We start from the raw sequence: 18,670 nt of genomic DNA on the forward strand, positions 1-18,670 counted from the left end.
CCATGGAGGGGAAACAAAGGCACACAGATTGTTATCTCTTCACAGGTACTTAAGAGAGGACAACTTTTGCCTAAGCCTGGGAACTCTGCAACGTGCAATAAAACCTCTACTGTTTGCAATAATTTTCACTGTGCCATCATCGCAAACAACACCATGCACAGCGCAAGCGGGCGCTGCTTCCTTTCTGCTGCTCAAGTAGATTTTTACTTGAGTTGCAGATTTCTCGACCCGAACGGACGGTTTCTCAACGCGACCATTCACAATGAAAAATATGACCGCCCGCTTTGTGAAATCTCACCCGGAGGTGGATTTTCCGCGCTCGCCAACTTGATGTTGATGATCGCGAACGAAGAAAAATCTCGCCGGGAGTTGGATCTTCCTCGCTCGCAGTCACCAACTTGACATTGATGAACGCGGAGTTCGGAAAACTGCAAACTCCCACCCAGACTTACTTTTGCCTTAGTTCAGTCCCTGTATATAATAGATGCATGCACAGTAAGAATGTCAGATGTGTTGGTCTGTCCCGGTATTTACACAAATAACAATTTCAGTAGCACTATTTTATTTCTTTTATAGCGCTACGCAACCCGATGCGCATGTCAGAGCTTTTTACTTAACATACACATTATGCATTGACAATAAATCATGTACATGTGTAAATCAATATACAAGATAGGTTACATGAAACAGGGTTCACAGGAGTCACATGTCCTTCACAGCTCACTGTACTATATTACAAGGATTACAATTTATGAACTGCAGGAAACAAAAGGATTTCTGTGTTAAAAGCAGTAACCCACTTTACTATCTACATCAAATAAAAGTCTGTCATCTGCATGTTACGGGATGCGCTTTGCAGGAGGCACATTAACCTTAAACTAATTTGATTCAAATCTGGGACTTCACAAATCACAGATCTCTCCTACAAATGTGTTAAATTCCAGAGTTACCTTACCATTATTACTATTCCCTGAGATTTACTAGGCATCTTTACAGCAGATGCTTAAACCCAATCAAATATTTTAAAATGTGGACTTCGTAAGCATAATAGATCTACTGCCATGCTTCTTGTTGCCAATTTCTTTGTGGCAGGCCATAAAAAAAAATTGTTGTTGAGTCCCAGATTTTGCATCAGGATTGCGCCACTTTTTGGGCACAACCCCATCGCCAAATCCCATTTGTTAAATCTCCTAATGAGCTTAAATGTACTCATGATATACCTGATAATCGTATGTGTGAGGTCTTAATATCTGATGTCACTTCTTGTTATGTCACTTCCACTGAGGTCACTTCTTGTGATACAACATGCAATGTCACGCGTCGTGACATCATGCGCTGTGATGGCACGCGTCATCATTTCGTTTGCATACTACCTAACCTGGTGAGTCTCCCCACTTCTTTTTTTAGGACTTGTGCCATGTGCACAAATGCTTTGGAGCCATGTTTGTGGTGGCAAAGCATGGATTGGTTAGTGCCTACTGAGGACAACCAGTAGCCATTCACAAAATGGAAGTTGTAAACATTTGTCAGCTTGTACTCTGGCTGGACATATTTAGGACATGAGAAAGGGCAGATACAGACGGTTGCATGGTCTCTTTGAGCTTACATTCACAATGCAGTGGCGTAATGAACCTTGAGGGGGGCTCGCCTGCAAAATACATGGAGGGGGCCTTTCAAGCTCCGGACCTAGTCAGTGGCTCTCAGGCTCACCTGAGCACACTGTCGAAGAGGGCCCCCCTGGAGCTCGGGGACAACCCTGCACTGAGGGGGCTGTGGGGGCTATTGTTATGCCACTTTCACAATGGGGCACTATTTATGGCATTGTGATCCCATCACTTCTAGGACCGGGTCACAATGGATCGGCATACTGCTGAACAATGCGGATGTTGAGGTGCGATCTGCTGCACAATGTAGGCTTTCATCCTGACATTTCCTACTTCTCTCGAAAAATCTCAATCCAATTCCTAGCACAATAATATTCATGAGGTGGGCAGAATGTGAGTTTTGCATAAATACCACCTAATATGTAGTGCAAAGAAAAGAGAACAAGAAAAATAACAGAAAACAACAGATTCAATAGAAGGTGACTGGAATTGTTGTCATTGTAATTACATTTATAAACCCCTCACTACCCCTGATGAGGCATTGAAACATTTTTGGGCGAGTAGCACACTACTCCGGAGCCCAATGGATTAGTGGTTTATTTGTATAGGGAAATATAAGTTGTTAATTTGAGCGGTGGACATGTGAGCCTGTTAGTTTGATTTAATAGGATAAAGGAGGGAGAGAGGAGGGAATAGCCTAGAAAGCGTTATTTCGGAGATCATATTGGTTAGCTGAGGTTTGGGATTAGTCAAATGAGGGATACAGGAGATAAGAGTCTAGAAAGTGTTACTTGGGAGATCATGTACAAGTGCTTTGCGCTGAGCTTATATCAGACATCTACGCAAAAGATGGCAGATTCGGCCTCCTCATCTGGAGGGGGGGGTACCAAGGTGGACTGCGTGTGGTAAAGCTAACATGATCTATTGATTTACGCTCCTGACACCGTCCTAGCCTGGCATTTACCTGACTCTTTTAGTTAATGGTTAAGGTTCTGCCAGTAACCTCATTGCTTCTAAAGAATGCCATATTTGTTGCAAATGTCTGTGTAACAAATCGAATGTGTTCACAAACACGGCTTTAACAAATACCAGTGGTAGAGTTGAAGGGTTCAATAAAAATAATATTGAGGAGAGTTTTTTCTGTCTGTCTATTCACTGGAGTTTCACACTTGTGACTATTTACAGTGACGAAATTGATTATAGCTTTGCACAGTTGCCAAAGTGTGAGCAAACCCATTGTATGTCCTTTTTGTTGCTTGTATCATAGCTAGGAAGCGTCTAAAACGAGGTGGTTGAGAGACAAAATTGCAAAACATTTCTGCGCTGGGCTTAAAGGGGGCGGAGTGAATTGAGTTTTCAGTATATTTGGTGTTTGCATAAAAAGTAATCGAGCCTCAGAACATGGTTTGTAGTTTCTTATACTTTGGCCGGCACAATCATTGAGAGAAAAGAAAAATGTAATTCCACACTTGCAAACCAATGATTTTCCAACAGTTTACCTGAGCAACTAAAGTCTTCTTGTTCGAGTACCCGCACACCCTACAGGTCATTCTTGTGCATAATGTGCACTTTTCACAGACTGTCTCTAGTTTAAAAGATTAAAACATGCAGAATCAAAGGTATTTTAAGCAACACCGGGCAAACATCACACAAAGGGCCAGATGTAGGTAGCTAAATACCGGTCGGTAACAGCCGAAAATCGGTGAATTTCGTGTTACTGACCGGTATTTAGCCCTTCCTAATGTAGGAGTGTGTAAATAAGTATTCGGTAATTTACCGATTCCTTATTTTAAGGAATCGGTAAATTACCGACAGGCAGATGCATCAAAGAAAATACCGGGAGCAAACGGGCAGATTCTCAGAATCTGGCCGTTTGCTCCCGGTATTTTTGCATTTGGGATGCATCATCCCAAAATGAGATTCCTTAAATGCAATGCATGAAACCCAAAAAAATAGCTAATTCGCTAATAGGGGGAGCAAATTACCATGAATTTGAACTTCGTGGTAATTTGCTAAAACTTTGAAAAATGCACTTTTGTGCATTTTTCAAAGTTACATGTTGCGCACACACATGCCCTTAGGGCATGTGTGTGTGTAACATTTGTGCACAGGTCCATTTCAGGGGTGCAACAGGGTGTCCTTTGGACACCCTGGCACCCTTGAAATAGCGGAACATTAGCGATTCGGTATTAGCTAATCGCTAATAAGGAATGGCTTTCCCATTCCCATAGGAATGAGGCCCATAGGAATGAATGGGAATGCCATTCCTTATTAGCGATTAGCTATTACCGAATCGCAAATAAGGAATTTGTAGGAATCGCTAATAACATTGCGATTCCTACATGCATACCGTTTTGCGAGTCTTTAATAGCGATTCCTTAAAATTCGCTATTAAGGACTCGCAAAACATAACTTTGATGCATCTGCCAGCGAATCCTTAAAACCTATGTAGGTAGCACTTTAGTGAGTGCATTTTTGCTTTAAGGATTCGTTATTTACCACCAACTACAAGTTGGTGGTAAATACCGAATACCTTAAAAAAGCAATTATTTGCTTTTTTCAAAGTACCATGTGGCAGACATACATGCCCTTAGGGCATGTATGTGCACCACATGTGCACACATGCACGCTTCAGGGGTGCAACAGAGTGTCAATGTGATACTCTGCCACCCTTGAATATGCTCCCGCTATTACCGATTCGGTAGTACCGAATCGGTAATAGTGAATTGATTCCCATTCATTCCTATGAGCCTTAAGGCCCATAGGAATGAACGGGAAGGTATTCCTTATTACCGAATCGGTATAACTGAATCGGTAATAAGGAATATTACAGAATCGGTAAATGTTACCGATTTTTTACCTACATCATATTTACCGATTCCTAAATACCGAATCAGTAAAATTGGGTATTTAAGAATCGGTAAATTGAGATTACCTACATCGGGCCCAAAATGACAGAGCGTGAGGCATACTGCAAATTTTTGCCACTCAAACTGAAATGGAAGTTTTGTTATAAACCACAATCTACATATAGGCATACTCCCCTTAATTAATCATTTCCATTTCTAATTAGCGATGGAAGTGATTGACCGTGATTGATCCAAGAGTCTCCATAATGAGACTCGTCCTAGTATGCAATATTTGGTTTTTGCCACGCCCACGGGTGGAAATCACCCAAAGTGTGATCTGCGTACATCTCTCATGTTGCCATGGTCTTATATGTGGCAAAGAGTGAGAGATAAAGCCAAGCCTCTCACACAGTATTACTACTATCCAGGACCGGCCTTTGCTAAGAGAGCACCCTGGGTGTGGGCGGAGAGAAATGTGCCACCCTTGCTGATGGTAGTGAATTAAATGAGGCAGCAGGGTGTCCATTTTGTGTTCACTGGTGAGTTCCTGGATGAGCAGGGACTGACCCCTGAACACAAACCTCGCGGACCTCCCCCAGCTCACCTAAATCACTGATAGCCTAGCTGCCTCACACAGATGATTGATTTGTTGCTGTGTGTCAGCAGGGATCAGAGGGTCAAGGGAAGGCAAGGAAGGGGGCTATACAGGTGTTAAAAACATCACCTGTCATATGATAATGAAGAACTAAAAACACTTTAAATTGGCACATCAGACAGAAACAAGCAGGCAGGGGCCAGGACAAGGCTGGAGCAAGAGGATAAGGGCACTGCTGTTGGCATAACCATAATCCACACAGCTCCATGCGCCCCTCAGAAAATGGGCACACTGGGCCCAGCTCGCCCATGCTTAAGGCCAGCCCTGCTGCTAGCAGTTCATACCGTACCAGGCCCTTGATCCAACCCCCTACTGCACAGTGTCAAAATCTATACTCAGTGAGGGAGTTGGGTGAATATGATTTAAAAAATAACAGAAATTCTCTGAAAAAAACAACGGTTAAAGTGATATTCTAATTAGGCATGGTAATGGGATCTTAATTTACGAGAAAAAAACTATAAATTCAGTGTAAAACCCAAAGGGTAAAGTGACATTTTAGTTAGGTGCTAAAATAATATAAAACGAATGTTTAAGCAGCAAAAAACTCTGAAATTCACCAGTTATAGTTTATTGAGCTAACTATAACTTACACTCCGCCATGCACTTCTTATGCCTTCACACATTACATCACTCATGACATGTTCAATAACATCATTCACGACATCACACATGACATCTCAAATGAGATCATTGATGACAGGATTGACCACATTATTCAAGCTATTGCTCCTCAAATCGAAAGAGTGTAGTACGTATGTTTCAAAAGGTTGTGTCAGAGACCTCTTATCAATCATATGTCTGAATAACTAAAGCATGTCCTTACAATACATTATTGTCCTGTGGAAATCTGTGTACATTCTGACGTGAAAGAGTCGTCATGTAGTAGGCCAGACAATTTTGATAAACAATGGAGACTCATAAAGTAGAGATCTCTACTTCCAAAAGTAAACTGAAAATTCTGAGGCTTACTTTATTCTACAATGTATAATGTATGTCTGACTCACAGACAGTTTAAGCTGCACCATTCCTCAAATGATGTACACCATTCTGCTCATTTAAGGACATTTTTACATACTACAGAGGGTTGTCAATAGAGTCTTGAAGTGCATGCCTTAACATTGACTAATGTAAAGAAGTGAAGCTGTTGACTTAAAATATAATCTTAGGCAAGGTATTTAAAAGACACATCTCCTAAGTTTCATGATCTGCCTGTTCTGCTATTTGTGAAAAGATACGTCCACAAGTTCTACACATGTTATAGAAAATTAGGCTTGCATGTACATGCAGGAGTTACATGAGAAAACTCAGCAAGATTCCGCGGAGTTCCGCAAATGGACGCAAATCAGCAGGTTTCGCTGATTTTTTAGCTCTGGGAGCTAGTTCTGTGATACAAAAGTAATGAGAACTGCACCACGCAGTGCGTCAGAGGGTGCTGCTTCTTTGCTGCAGTGCAATGGCCCACATTGAGAAAATCTCACTAGCAACCAAAAATCAAACAAAAGTACGCCAAATCTCGCCAGCTCTTGCCAACTTAAAGTTGTCAAACCGGGCACGAGAAAAAACTTCACCATGCACCAGTTGGTGGAATTTGGCCAGAAACCCTGTGGCCAAAACTCTGCCAGTTCTGCTTGCGGAGTGGAATTCATCACCCACCCCTAATTGTTTTGAATGAATTGTAGCCTATTTACAAGAGTACCAGGGAGACCTACATACAACGAGTTACATTATCCAGTCTAGACATTATCACTACCTGGGCAACAGTCTTATGTTGATCCAAAGACAGGCAAGGAAGCATCCGACACAGCAGGCATAAATAATTGAAACAGGTCGAACTAACTTTATTGATTTTGGACTGGAAAGATAGCTTGCTGTCAGAGATCACCTCTTGATTTTTTGCCGAATCCACAGGAGTGGAAAGGTGTCCAAGTTCATCAAACCACCATCTAAAAGACCAAAGGGTGATTGAACCAGCAAAAATCAATACGTCTGTTTTTCTCCCTTTAGCGTTTGTAAGTTAGCAGCTACCCATAAGGCAACCCCAGACATGCATTGCTTCAAACTATTAGCAAAAGAGAAGGTGACCCCATTGAAAGATATAACAATCTGTGTATCATCTGCATGTGATACCAGTGGAAACTCAAAAGAACAAATAAGCTTGGCCAGAAGAGACACATGGTAATTTATTAATGCAGAGCTCAAAGATGAAGCCTGCAGAATACTACAAGTGAGGGGTTGAATGATAACAGGAGAACGTAGCATGGGTCCTGAGCAACAAAAATGACAGTAGCCAGTCTAGGCATTTCCATAAAATGCCGCCAGGTTCAAGTCGCTTTAAAAGTGTATCATGAGATACAGTATCAAAAGTGTCACTCAACTCCAGTAATATCAAAGCTAATCCATTCTCTCTATCTATTGTTTCACATACCGAATCAGTAGCTGATAAAAAGGAGGACTCTATACTATGCAGAGCTCGGAACTCACTTTGAGAATGGTCTGGAATATTATTTAACCCCTTCGACGCTGATGACGAGCTGGGCTCGTCATGAGGTAGCCTCCTCGCACGCTCATGACGAGCCCAGCTCGTCATGAATAATGGGAATCATCAAATCTCAGCACAGGAGGGGAATACCATCAGCATTGATGTGGTTAAATCAATACATTTTGACTATTGTCAACAAACACCCTTCTCAGTTTATTTTAGCGTGAAATGGAAGCAGCTAGGGAGGGGTCGAAAGTTGCTCAGTACCATAGGATCAGCAGAGAATTTATTGAAGAGCTGCAATAGAAGTGCCTGCTTCTGACGAGAACCACATGTGAGACCAAAGAAGTATTGTAAAGATTCTAAGAGCCAAGAGCTACTTCACATGTTATCAACCAAGCACGCGGGGAGAGCATGGACCAAATGGGGAATCAGATTTAATTTGTGCCCAAATTCTTCCAATTGATTCAGTTGAAGGTAGACTAAATTGTATTAATGGTTCAGCTGAGTTAGACAATTCAAATTTAGAGAAATAATTTTATATGAAAAGTGAGTAGCAAGTTTAGCTATAATTTCCTCCAAATATGAAAAATAGCCTTATAGAGGGGTTGAGCAGTGGCAATGGGGGTAGATAAGAACGGAGGATTAAAGCGTTCTTTGAAAATTGTGAAAGGGTCTACAGCGTTTAGCAGCATCAATTCTTTTAACAAAATGTGTGCTGCAAACCTGTTTGGTTTTGTTTTTATATAGTTAGTTTAAATGCTGCCTGGTGGGCAACTTTGCCTACCAGGCAATAGTTTGAACGCCAGGCTCTCTTGAAGTACATATAGCTTCGGTTATCCTCAGCTAGCTCCTATATCTACCAGGGGACAGATGAATGCTTACGCTGTCCTATGACCTTCTCTGTTGGGCCACCATATTTAGTGCTTGCTGATGTTAACCACTTGTAGTATTTATTCACTTTAGCTTCAATATCTTTTCCAAGTCATAAATCGAAAAGTATTATCTGAGGTCAATATGGTAGACAGGATAGCGTTAGAAAATTTTCCCCATTGCCAGCAAATAAAGAAGGGCTGATTCATAGTCTGGCAAATAATTGTGCAGCTAGCAAAGAAAAGGAATGGCATGATGACCCGACCATTATTTTAAGTAGCTTTAGTGCAGCAAACATAGCATTAAGTATCTGCCCTGCGGTATGTGTAGCTTGAGTGATTTTTTGAGAGAGTCCTAGAATAGCCATATAATCCATTATTTAACATCCCACCAACATGATAAATTTAGAACAATTGGCCAAAACTGGTGCCATGGCTCTCGGCCAAAATGAATATCTGGGCCTGGGGGTCAAGTAAACGCCCAGATGTAATAACAGAGTTATCAATCACAATCTTGATGAATAAAGAGTCTGCTGAGCTAAGTGTTTCATTTACTGAAGTGGAAATTGTTAAGAAAGTTTTATAAACAATGGAAAGTCCCCCTTTTTGCAAGATGATTGCGACGACCAGTCAAAACCCCATATGAAATGACTACATCAAGGTCAGGGTTAGAAGCCTTATGTAGCCAAATTTATGTTACAAACTACTCGTCTACTTCATGAGCAGTGATAAACAGCTCTATTATTTCCTTATGTGCTGGAACATATTGTGCTTTAGGGAGAAAACAGTCAAGGGCATGTGTACCAACTTTCAGTAAAAACCCCATTAAACATTATGCTACTCAAGGGGGTGATATGGCAGCTGTTAGACGGTGAGTTTTCCACGCATATCAAAGGTGGGGGCTCATAATCTATAAACAATGATTGGCTTCATTTCCAGAAGCTGAGATCTCGAGTAAATAATTTGGAGGATGTGGGGTAGAGAGTGGAGGCAGAACCCCTGGTGCCGGGTGCATCTGGGGAGCAGATGGGACACCAGGATCTCTTCCCAACTCCTCAAAAGACTCCAGACCATCCAGAACACCACAGCCACACTCATCCTGGACCTCCTCAAACCAGGCCCGGTTCTAGCGGGTGGGCCGGGTGGGCCTGGCCCACCCAAACAAGAGCCTTGGTCCTCGCAGTGAGGGCTGGAAGGCAGGCGTGCAACGCTCAGGTCGTGTGTGTCAGCCCGGGCGAGACAGATTCCCGGGCGCACACACAGAGACAGTTCAGAGATTATGGCAGCCCCCCACCAGAGTACTTAGCAGGTCTTTAAAGACCATTAACATGTTAATGAGGCTTTGTTTATTTTTTCACTCCTTCATCTCTGCATGGCGAAAGGCGACACATTCTTTCTTTGACGTCGGTAACCTTTGGTAACCTTTGTCTACTGTCCTGCTGCGTTGATATTTCTATTTCTATGCAGCACAGGAGAAAAGAAGTTTGTTTATTCTTAGTCACCTTTCCTAACCCCTGCAGTGGCTTATCACATCAGGCTGTGACACAAAGATTGACTAATGGAGTAGGTAAGAGAATGTGTTACTACATTTTTTCTTTTTAAAATCTGCACATTTTTTTCTTTTTAAAATCTGCACAGGCCCAGCAGGACACATACTTCGTGTGTGCTTCATTTAAACAATTGTTGTCAATATTGTGGCCAATGCATGACAACAATAAGACGGCTGGTGATTAATGATCCTGCTGGAGAGCAATCATTTGGCTGTTAGCAGTTTTTAAATGCAGTGAACTGTATTTTATGGGATAGCTCAGTGGGTTACTGCCTTTGTCACAGAGATCCTTGTGTTAATTGGAGTTCAGAAGTTACAATCGTATCATAGGACAGTGACCTATGAACTGTCATCGAAGAGCTGCCTACAAACATGAATGGTATAGTTAGAACTTCGCTTTTTTTGTTTTGTGATATACTTAGAACTTCCCCAGTCTTTCATTATTCTAATGTTGCTAAAATGAGTATGTTTGGGAAGATATTCATTTTTATCAGTAAAGCTGACCCCCATGGAATTCTCTTTAAATCCTAAGGTTGTGTTTCCCCATACCAAACCCTTTTAAAATATACTGCCCACCAGTATGGCTGACATGTGATTCATACACCTTGTAATCCTCATTTACTTATGTAACATTCCCTATAGGCTGATTTACATACTTGTATGATTCATTGTCTCTGTATAATGTGTGTGTGATGTAAAGTACTGACACACACTACACTGATATGAGTAGCGCTATACAACAAATGAAATGCATATGAGAGAGGGGCTACGTAAAGATGAGGGGCACTGTTGGAGGGTGGCAGTGAGGGAATCCGAAGAGGAGGTCATGTGGTGATGGGACCTAGGTAGAATTGATGAGGGGCACTGGTGGAGGGCGCCAGTGAGGGAGTTAGACGAGGAGGTCATGAGGGGGAGGGGCAACAGAGATAAGGGGTACTGGTCTTCGAGGAGGAGGCCATGAAGGGGAGGGGCTATGGGGATATGAGGGGCACTTGTGGCATGTGTCGTGGCAGTGAGGGAATCCGAGGAGGAGGTCAATAGGGGGGTAATGGAGGGATGAGGGGCACTGTTGGAAGGTGGTAGGAAAGGTATTTATGGAGGAGGTTAATGGTACAGCGCCAAAAAAGACTTTAACATCAGCGCTAAAGCCGGCCCCGTCATGGCCTTTCTGTTTTTGTTGATTTAATTAGCAGTCAGGTCATAAGGGCTACTGTGGAACATACTTAAACGTGCGCGCTAATTATATTTACTGCTATATTCAATGTTTTAAGTTTGAAGGTGATTTTTCTAATGTTTTAACCGGGCAAAATGAAAGTGGAGCCCGATGGTGCCTGATATGAAGCTGGGGCCCAAGGCCATCTGTGAGATAAGGTGCACTGGAGAGGAGTAGTGGATACTCAAGCATGTAAGGGAGTGCGCTGCAGAGTCCGGGGTCAGGTGGAGGTAGTAATGAAGAGGGATTCTCCCTGAAGGCTTGCACAGTGGGAGCCCGAGAAGTGTCACTTGCCTGATACTCCCACCTCAGAAACCTCCTCTTCCCATCAAATGAACATTACATGGAAAAAACACTTTTTGAGAGTGATTACATTTAGAAAGAGATTTGGAAAAGAGTGAGTTTTACTGGGCCTTGTAAGACTAAGAAGAGATAAAGGAGGGCCCTGAAGTAGGCCTGCCCAGAAATAGATGGGACAAATCGACTAATTGACTGATGGGCTTGTCATTGTCACGCCTTTGGTGACCGCCTGGACTTGCTCCCGAACGGTCGCTCCCTCCCTCCCTCCCTCCCTCGCTGATCTCACGCACTGTGAGCGCCGCAGCTCGAATTGGGTAACTAGCGCTGTACTTGTGCAGACGCTGTGTTCACTGTGTGCTTTGTGCTTTGCGCTGTGTAACTGTGCCTGTGTGCCTTACTGCAATCTTAGCCCTTAAGCGCCCGATTTAAACAGCGCTGTGCCTGTGTGCTTACGCTGCATTTGGTGGCCCATTAACTTACATCACTGACTCTGTGGTGACGCTGTGTTGTTTTCCGACCTGCTGGTCCATCTGCTGCCCCTGCCTCAGCTACACTTTCACCCTCCATTTTGCTGCTTGCACTTTCCTGGCCCGCCCCTCCTCTCCGCTACCGCCTCCCAGGTGCTGCCCCTCCCACCCACGAACACAGGGATCGCCTCGTCCCCTGACCCTCTGTGACCGCCTGGACTTGCTCCCGAACGGTCGCTCCCTCCCTCCCTCCCTCCCTCGCTGATCTCACGCACTGTGAGCGCCGCAGCTCGAATTGGGTAACTAGCGCTGTACTTGTGCAGACGCTGTGTTCACTGTGTGCTTTGTGCTTTGCGCTGTGTAACTGTGCCTGTGTGCCTTACTGCAATCTTAGCCCTTAAGCGTCCGATTTTAAACAGCGCTGTGCCTGTGTGCTTACGCTGCATTTGGTGGCCCATTAACTTACATCACTGACTCTGTGGTGACGCTGTGTTGTTTTCCGACCTGCTGGTCCATCTGCTGCCCCTGCCTCAGCTACACTTTCACCCTCCATTTTGCTGCTTGCACTTTCCTCGCCCGCCCCTCCTCCCCGCTACCGCCTCCCAGGTGCTGCCCCTCCCACGCTCCGCCCCCTCCTACTTCCATTTATGGCCAATGTCCCCACGCGCAGCGTCCACGCGCTACGTACACGCCGAAGTTGCGCCAAAGGTAAGCCCGTCTACGCCCGTCCGCGCCTGGACCGCGCCCAGTGCCAGACCCCCTGTCCCTCGCGCTGCCCAGCCCTCCCGCATTACCTACGATGCCCCCACCCTCCGAGCCCTTAACCCCGGCCGCGCCCCCAACTGCGTCCAAGCCGCTCCTGGACACACCCATGGACCTTTCTCCTGCTACTCCTGCAAATTCATCGGTACCGACAACATCTCCGCTACGACCACAACACAGACCCCTGACCCCAACCACCTACAGTGCATCCTTCTCAACACCCGATCAGTCCACAGACACGCCATTGACCTATGGAATCTACTAGACACCATCTCTCCGGACGTCGCCTTCCTAACAGAAACTTGGATGAACGCCTCCTCCGCCCCAGACATCACCATTGCCATCCCTGAAGATTAGAAGATCATTCGTAAGGACCGCACCGACCACACAGGAGGAGGAATCGCCATCGTCCATAAGAAGTCAATCCGCATCTCAACCAGCTCTGACGCCAATCTCACCAACTCTGAACACCTTCACTTCCAGATCCTCATCGACCCCAAGACCACACTCAGAGGCACCCTCCTCTACAGACCACCAGGACCCCGCGCAAAATTCAGTGAAGACATCACGGACTTCATCACTCCTCACGCGCTCCCCTCCAAAGACTACATCCTTCTGGGAGACCTCAATTTTCACCTTGAAAAGTTCAACGACCACAACACCACCACCCTCCTGGACAATCTCGCCAACCTCGGACTTAAACAACTGGTAACATCGCCCACCCACATCGCAGGTCACACACTCGACCCCATCTTCACCTCCAGCAATCATGTCTCCTTCAGCCACACTACGGAGCTCCTCTGGACTGACCACAGCTGCGTTCACTTCACCCACAACAAACCAAAACCCACCAACCACCTCCAACCAACTCTGCAAAGAAACTGGAACAAAATCACCACAGACCAGATCTGCGCATCGCTCCTTCTAAACACCCCAGCCCACTCTTCTAACGCCAACGAAGCCGCCGCCAACCTCACCCTATGGTTATCCAACACCGCCGACACCTTGGCACCACTGAAGAAACGTCAAAACAAACCTGCCAGCAAAAAGGCCTCATGGTTTAACGATGATCTTAAGAAGTCCAAGAAACTCTGCCGCTCCCTCGAAAAGGCTTGGAAAAAAGACCCAACTACTAGCACCAAGGACGCCTTCAAAAACGCCACCCGCACTCACCACCACCTAATCCGAAAGGCCAAGAAAACAGCATTCAAGGATCGACTAGACAACAACGCCCACAACAGCAAGGAACTTTTCAACATCGTCAAGGAATTTTCCAATCCCTCGGCCAACTCCAACGACATCACCCCCTCTCAAGCCCTCTGCGACTCCCTAGCCTCATTTTTCCACAACAAGATTGCAGACATCCACAACAGCTTCGACAACCAACCCGGAAACCAACCCACCCTACCTTGTGCTGAACATTCTCCCCCCGTGAACACCCTTAACGACTGGAACCCAATCTCCACTGAGGACACAATCCGCCTGATGAATTCCATCCACTCAGGATCCCCCACAGACCCTTGTCCTCACCACATCTTCAACAAAGCAGACTCCGTCATAGCACCGCACCTCCGAGACGTCATCAACAGCTCCCTCAACTCCGCCACCTTCCCGGAAAACTGGAAACACGCTGAACTCACCGCCCTTCTGAAGAAACCCACAGCGGACCCCACCGAACTCAAAAATTACCGCCCCATCTCGCTCCTTCCATTCCCGGCCAAAGTCATCGAGAAAGCTGTCAACAACCAACTCGCCGCCTTCCTCGAAGCCAACAAATCCCTCGACTCCTCACAATCTGGCTTCCGAGCAAAACACAGCACTGAGACCGCCCTCATCGCAGCAACAGACGACATTCGAACTCTACTGGACAATGGAGACACAGTCGCCCTCATCCTCCTCGACCTCTCTGCAGCATTTGACACAGTCTGCCACAGCACCCTTTTACAACGCCTCAATAACATCGGAATCCAAGGAAAAGCACTTGAATGGATCACCTCGTTCCTCACCGGAAGAACTCAGAAAGTCCGCCTCCCACCATTCAAGTCCGAGGCCACTGAAGTCATCTGTGGCGTACCACAAGGATCCTCACTCAGCCCCACCCTCTTCAACGTATACATGAGCCCCCTCGCGACCATCGCCCGCCAACACAACCTCAACATCATCTCCTACGCGGATGACACTCAACTAATCCTTTCTCTCACCAATGACCCCAGCACCGCCAAAACTAACCTACACGAAGGAATGAAAGAAGTTGCCGAATGGATGAAACAAAGCCGTCTGAAACTGAACTCAGACAAAACAGAAGTCCTCATCTTAGGTACATCCCCCTCTGCATGGGACGACTCCTGGTGGCCGGAAGCCCTCGGAAAGGCACCCATCCCGACAGACCACGCACGGAACTTAGGCATCATACTGGACTCTTCACTCTCAATGAATAGACAAGTCAGCGCCGTATCCTCTTCCTGCTTCAACATTCTTCGCATGCTGAGAAAAACATTTCGCTGGATCCCCACCGAAACAAGGAAAACAGTCACCCATGCTCTGGTCACGTGCCGACTGGACTACGGAAACACCCTCTACGCAGGCATTACCGCTAAACTCCAGAAGAAACTCCAACGAATCCAAAACGCCTCAGCCAGGATCATATTAGACATCCCACGCAACGAACACATCTCCGGTCACCTTAAAGACCTCCACTGGCTACCCGTCAATAAGAGGATCACTTTCCGACTGCTAACCCACGCACACAAATCACTCTACGACATCGGACCAGAATGCCTCAACTCACGACTGTCCTTCTACACCCCCTCCCGCCAACTACGTTCTTCCAGCCAAGCCCTCGCCACTGTACCTCGCATCAACAAGACCACCATGGGCGGCAGATCCTTCTCATACCTGGCTGCTAAAACATGGAACTCACTCCCCGCTTACCTTCGCCTTACCCAGAACCACCTAGCATTCAGAAAGCAGCTTAAAACGTGGATATTTGACAAGTAATCTTCCTCCCCTCTCTAAGCGCCTTGGGACCCTCTGGGTATGTAGTGCGCTATATAAATTCTATGACTTGACTTGACTTGACTTGGTGCCACTGGCCCACCCACTGCGGTGGTGGAAAAAATAGCTATTCAAAGACTGATTTGTAATATTTATGTGTTTAATTGTTCACAAACATTATATGCATAGGTTTTGCAATGATGCATATTTTGACAATAGGGATCAAGAACAGCATATGGCTACTTACTATTCCTTTCCTGCTCTTATGTCTTCAGGACATCACCGAGGGCATAATGCAGGTTCCCACCAGAGCAGGCCAGTGTAAATTGTACATGAAGTGATGCATATAGGCAGTGCCCACCAAAATGTATCTTGAGGGAAGGTCAAGAACCCACTCCAAGATGGAATAACCTAGGTCAACTTGTTGAGTAGGACTTTGAACTTTAAATATGTTGTAACTCTGATTGGCAATAGGTGCTGCCCATATGCCACGACTTGGAAATATAATCTGGCGCTCCTCTCCAGCTGCCTGAAGACCTCCTTGGACCCTTCTGCCATGATGGTTCTAGAAGAGCAGCTGAATTATGCCCATTTCCTTCTGACTGGAAGCCCCTCATGAAGCTCTGCTACAGCCCCCAGCTACTGTTGCTGACTTTGCATGCCTGACAGCCCCCAGTCAGCCCAAAGAGCCCACAGTTGTGTACATGGAGCCAGTAAACGCTTTCAACACTGACCATAGACTAGTTTTCTTTGCCTAGCTGCAGAGGCCCAAGATCCGGTTGGCCTGGGAGCAAGCCAGCCAGAGAGGAACCTACATAGTCCACGGCAAGGCCTTTGGGCCTGTAGACCTAACCTTGCTCTTCTTGTTCTTCATCTAAATGTTGAATACACTTCCAGACTGTAGAAGTGTGAAACAACACAACCAGGACCTTGAGAACCCCATGACACAAGCTTACCCCATTTTAGGGAGCCAACACCACCTGAATCCAACACAGAGAGATTAGCTCATCTTTCAGGATAATGTAACTCTCTTTCAAGCACTCCCAGAATCTTCCCATTTTCACTTGGAGTTCACTCTTGCATTGCAACTGCGTGTTGTATTTGTGAACCCAATGACAAAGGGACACCTTTGATCGGTGGGTCATGTCTGGGTGCTTTTACAGTGCGATGTTTGATTGTGATCGCAAACATCACATGTTAGGGAACCATCCCATAGCTACAGTAACTGCAATGTATTATGTTGTGTTTCTTGTTTCCAGCAGTGTTTATGTGTTTACCATCAATTAGTGACCACTAACACAGTAAAGTGGTTACTGCCAAGGGCTACTTTAATCAGAGTTTTGTGTTGCATTAATGTTTCCATTGTCTGTACTTTTTACCCTTACAACTCCTTTTATAATTTAATATATTTATATAGTCTGAAATATTATTAAAGTGAGTGTGCATTTAAAAACCCCTCATCTCTGGCTGGACATTCACAGCTGTATTTCAATATCGATTATAGTACTTGGACTGTTACCTGGCGAGTCAATGAGCCTCGGGAGGCCAACTTTAGATTGTGGGCCCAACAGAGTAAAAAGACGCTCTGCATAAAGCTACTTTGCAAAGAAAACTATCATAACTAGAGAAAATGTACCTCAACATTACGACTTACTACATTTTCAGAGTCTGGCCCAGTCACTATATATCCCGGTGACTATATGCATTATCAGACAAAGACAGGTTTTGTGCTGTGTCAGGCACTGTAGAAAGCGCTCGTCAATGTGACAGTTCATTTTAGAAGTAGTTCTATCACAAAGAGTTTCTCTGCTTGAAGATTTCAGGCACTTGTCAGGTGGTGACCATTTCTTTTGTTTCCTTGCAGGATGGACGCACGGCTCTGCACGTGGCCGCTGCCCACTCCAAAGAGGAGATAGTCCGTCTGCTGGTCACTAAAAAGGCCGATCCTAATGTCCCTGGAGGGGTAGGTGTGCGTTTGTTTTATAATATTCTTCCTCCTGTACCATTAGTGAATTTTAAACAGGAATAAAAAGGTTTTTAGCAAAATAAAATTGTTTCATGTCTTTCTTTCACTCATGTGGACAGGAGTTGTTGAGTAAGTCCCGAGTAAGGGATGGTAGTCTTGTACAGAGGTACAGGCATAGCACTGAAGTCACCCTACTTTGGAATGTTGACCTATCATTTTACACTGTTGTATAGTGAAAAAAGAACATTATCTTTTTGAAAATCTCAGGAGGATTTTTTCTGCCCTATGCATTTCTACCGAAGCCTCAGCTGGTCGAGATTCTTATTGTCGCTGGGCCTGCAATAAGACAATTAGAATGTTGGGCACTCCGCTGACAATGGCGCGGCAAAAGTCCTATTTCTAAACATTCTGACCAGGGTGGCAAAGTGTTCTAATTCCATTATGGCCTTTCTGTCTCGAACTATACCGTTTTAAAAGCTCTCTCACTTATTATAGACCTAATCTGATTTCAAACGATGGACATAATTCGATGTAAAGCTGCATTAAAACTCTAAAAGGTTGAGAGATATGCAAATGTTGACCTAATGGCAACTTACTGTTGCATACACACTATCACCAGAAATGCGGCAGTCGTATTCCTTTATTTTTGGAAAGCATTGACCAGCCCCCAAGGGGTCTTGGAGCACTGAGGTACTGTGATATGAAAAGTGTATCACATGCCCCTCTCACACTGAGGTATACTCTACTTTACAAAAGCCCCCAAACCATCTACAATCTCTGACACCAGAAAACCTCCCCAAGAAGAAATTGAAGTGAGAAAGGCTCTGTGTGATGATATACATTCTGTCTTGGAGAATCATCTCAGGCCTTGGTGATACAGCGGAACTTTGATTTGTCCTAAAACATGTGTCTTAAATTACAACAAACTCAAGTGGTCTTGAAAGCTAAATCCATCTTACA

General features: G+C 45.0%; 1 protein-coding gene across 1 annotated transcript in view; it reads left to right on the forward strand.

Annotated features, from left to right (window-relative positions):
* Positions 1–18,670, forward strand: part of LOC144827102 (uncharacterized) — a 466,306-nt gene that overhangs the window by 99,021 nt on the left and 348,615 nt on the right. The window contains exon 3 of the mRNA XM_078685542.1: positions 17,609–17,707. Coding sequence (XP_078541668.1) covers positions 17,609–17,707 — 99 coding nt within the window. The remainder of the gene's footprint in view (positions 1–17,608; positions 17,708–18,670) is intronic.

The sequence above is a fragment of the Lissotriton helveticus genome, chromosome 4_1 (assembly GCF_964261635.1).
Source record: "Lissotriton helveticus chromosome 4_1, aLisHel1.1, whole genome shotgun sequence".
Classification (NCBI taxonomy): domain Eukaryota; kingdom Metazoa; phylum Chordata; class Amphibia; order Caudata; family Salamandridae; genus Lissotriton; species Lissotriton helveticus.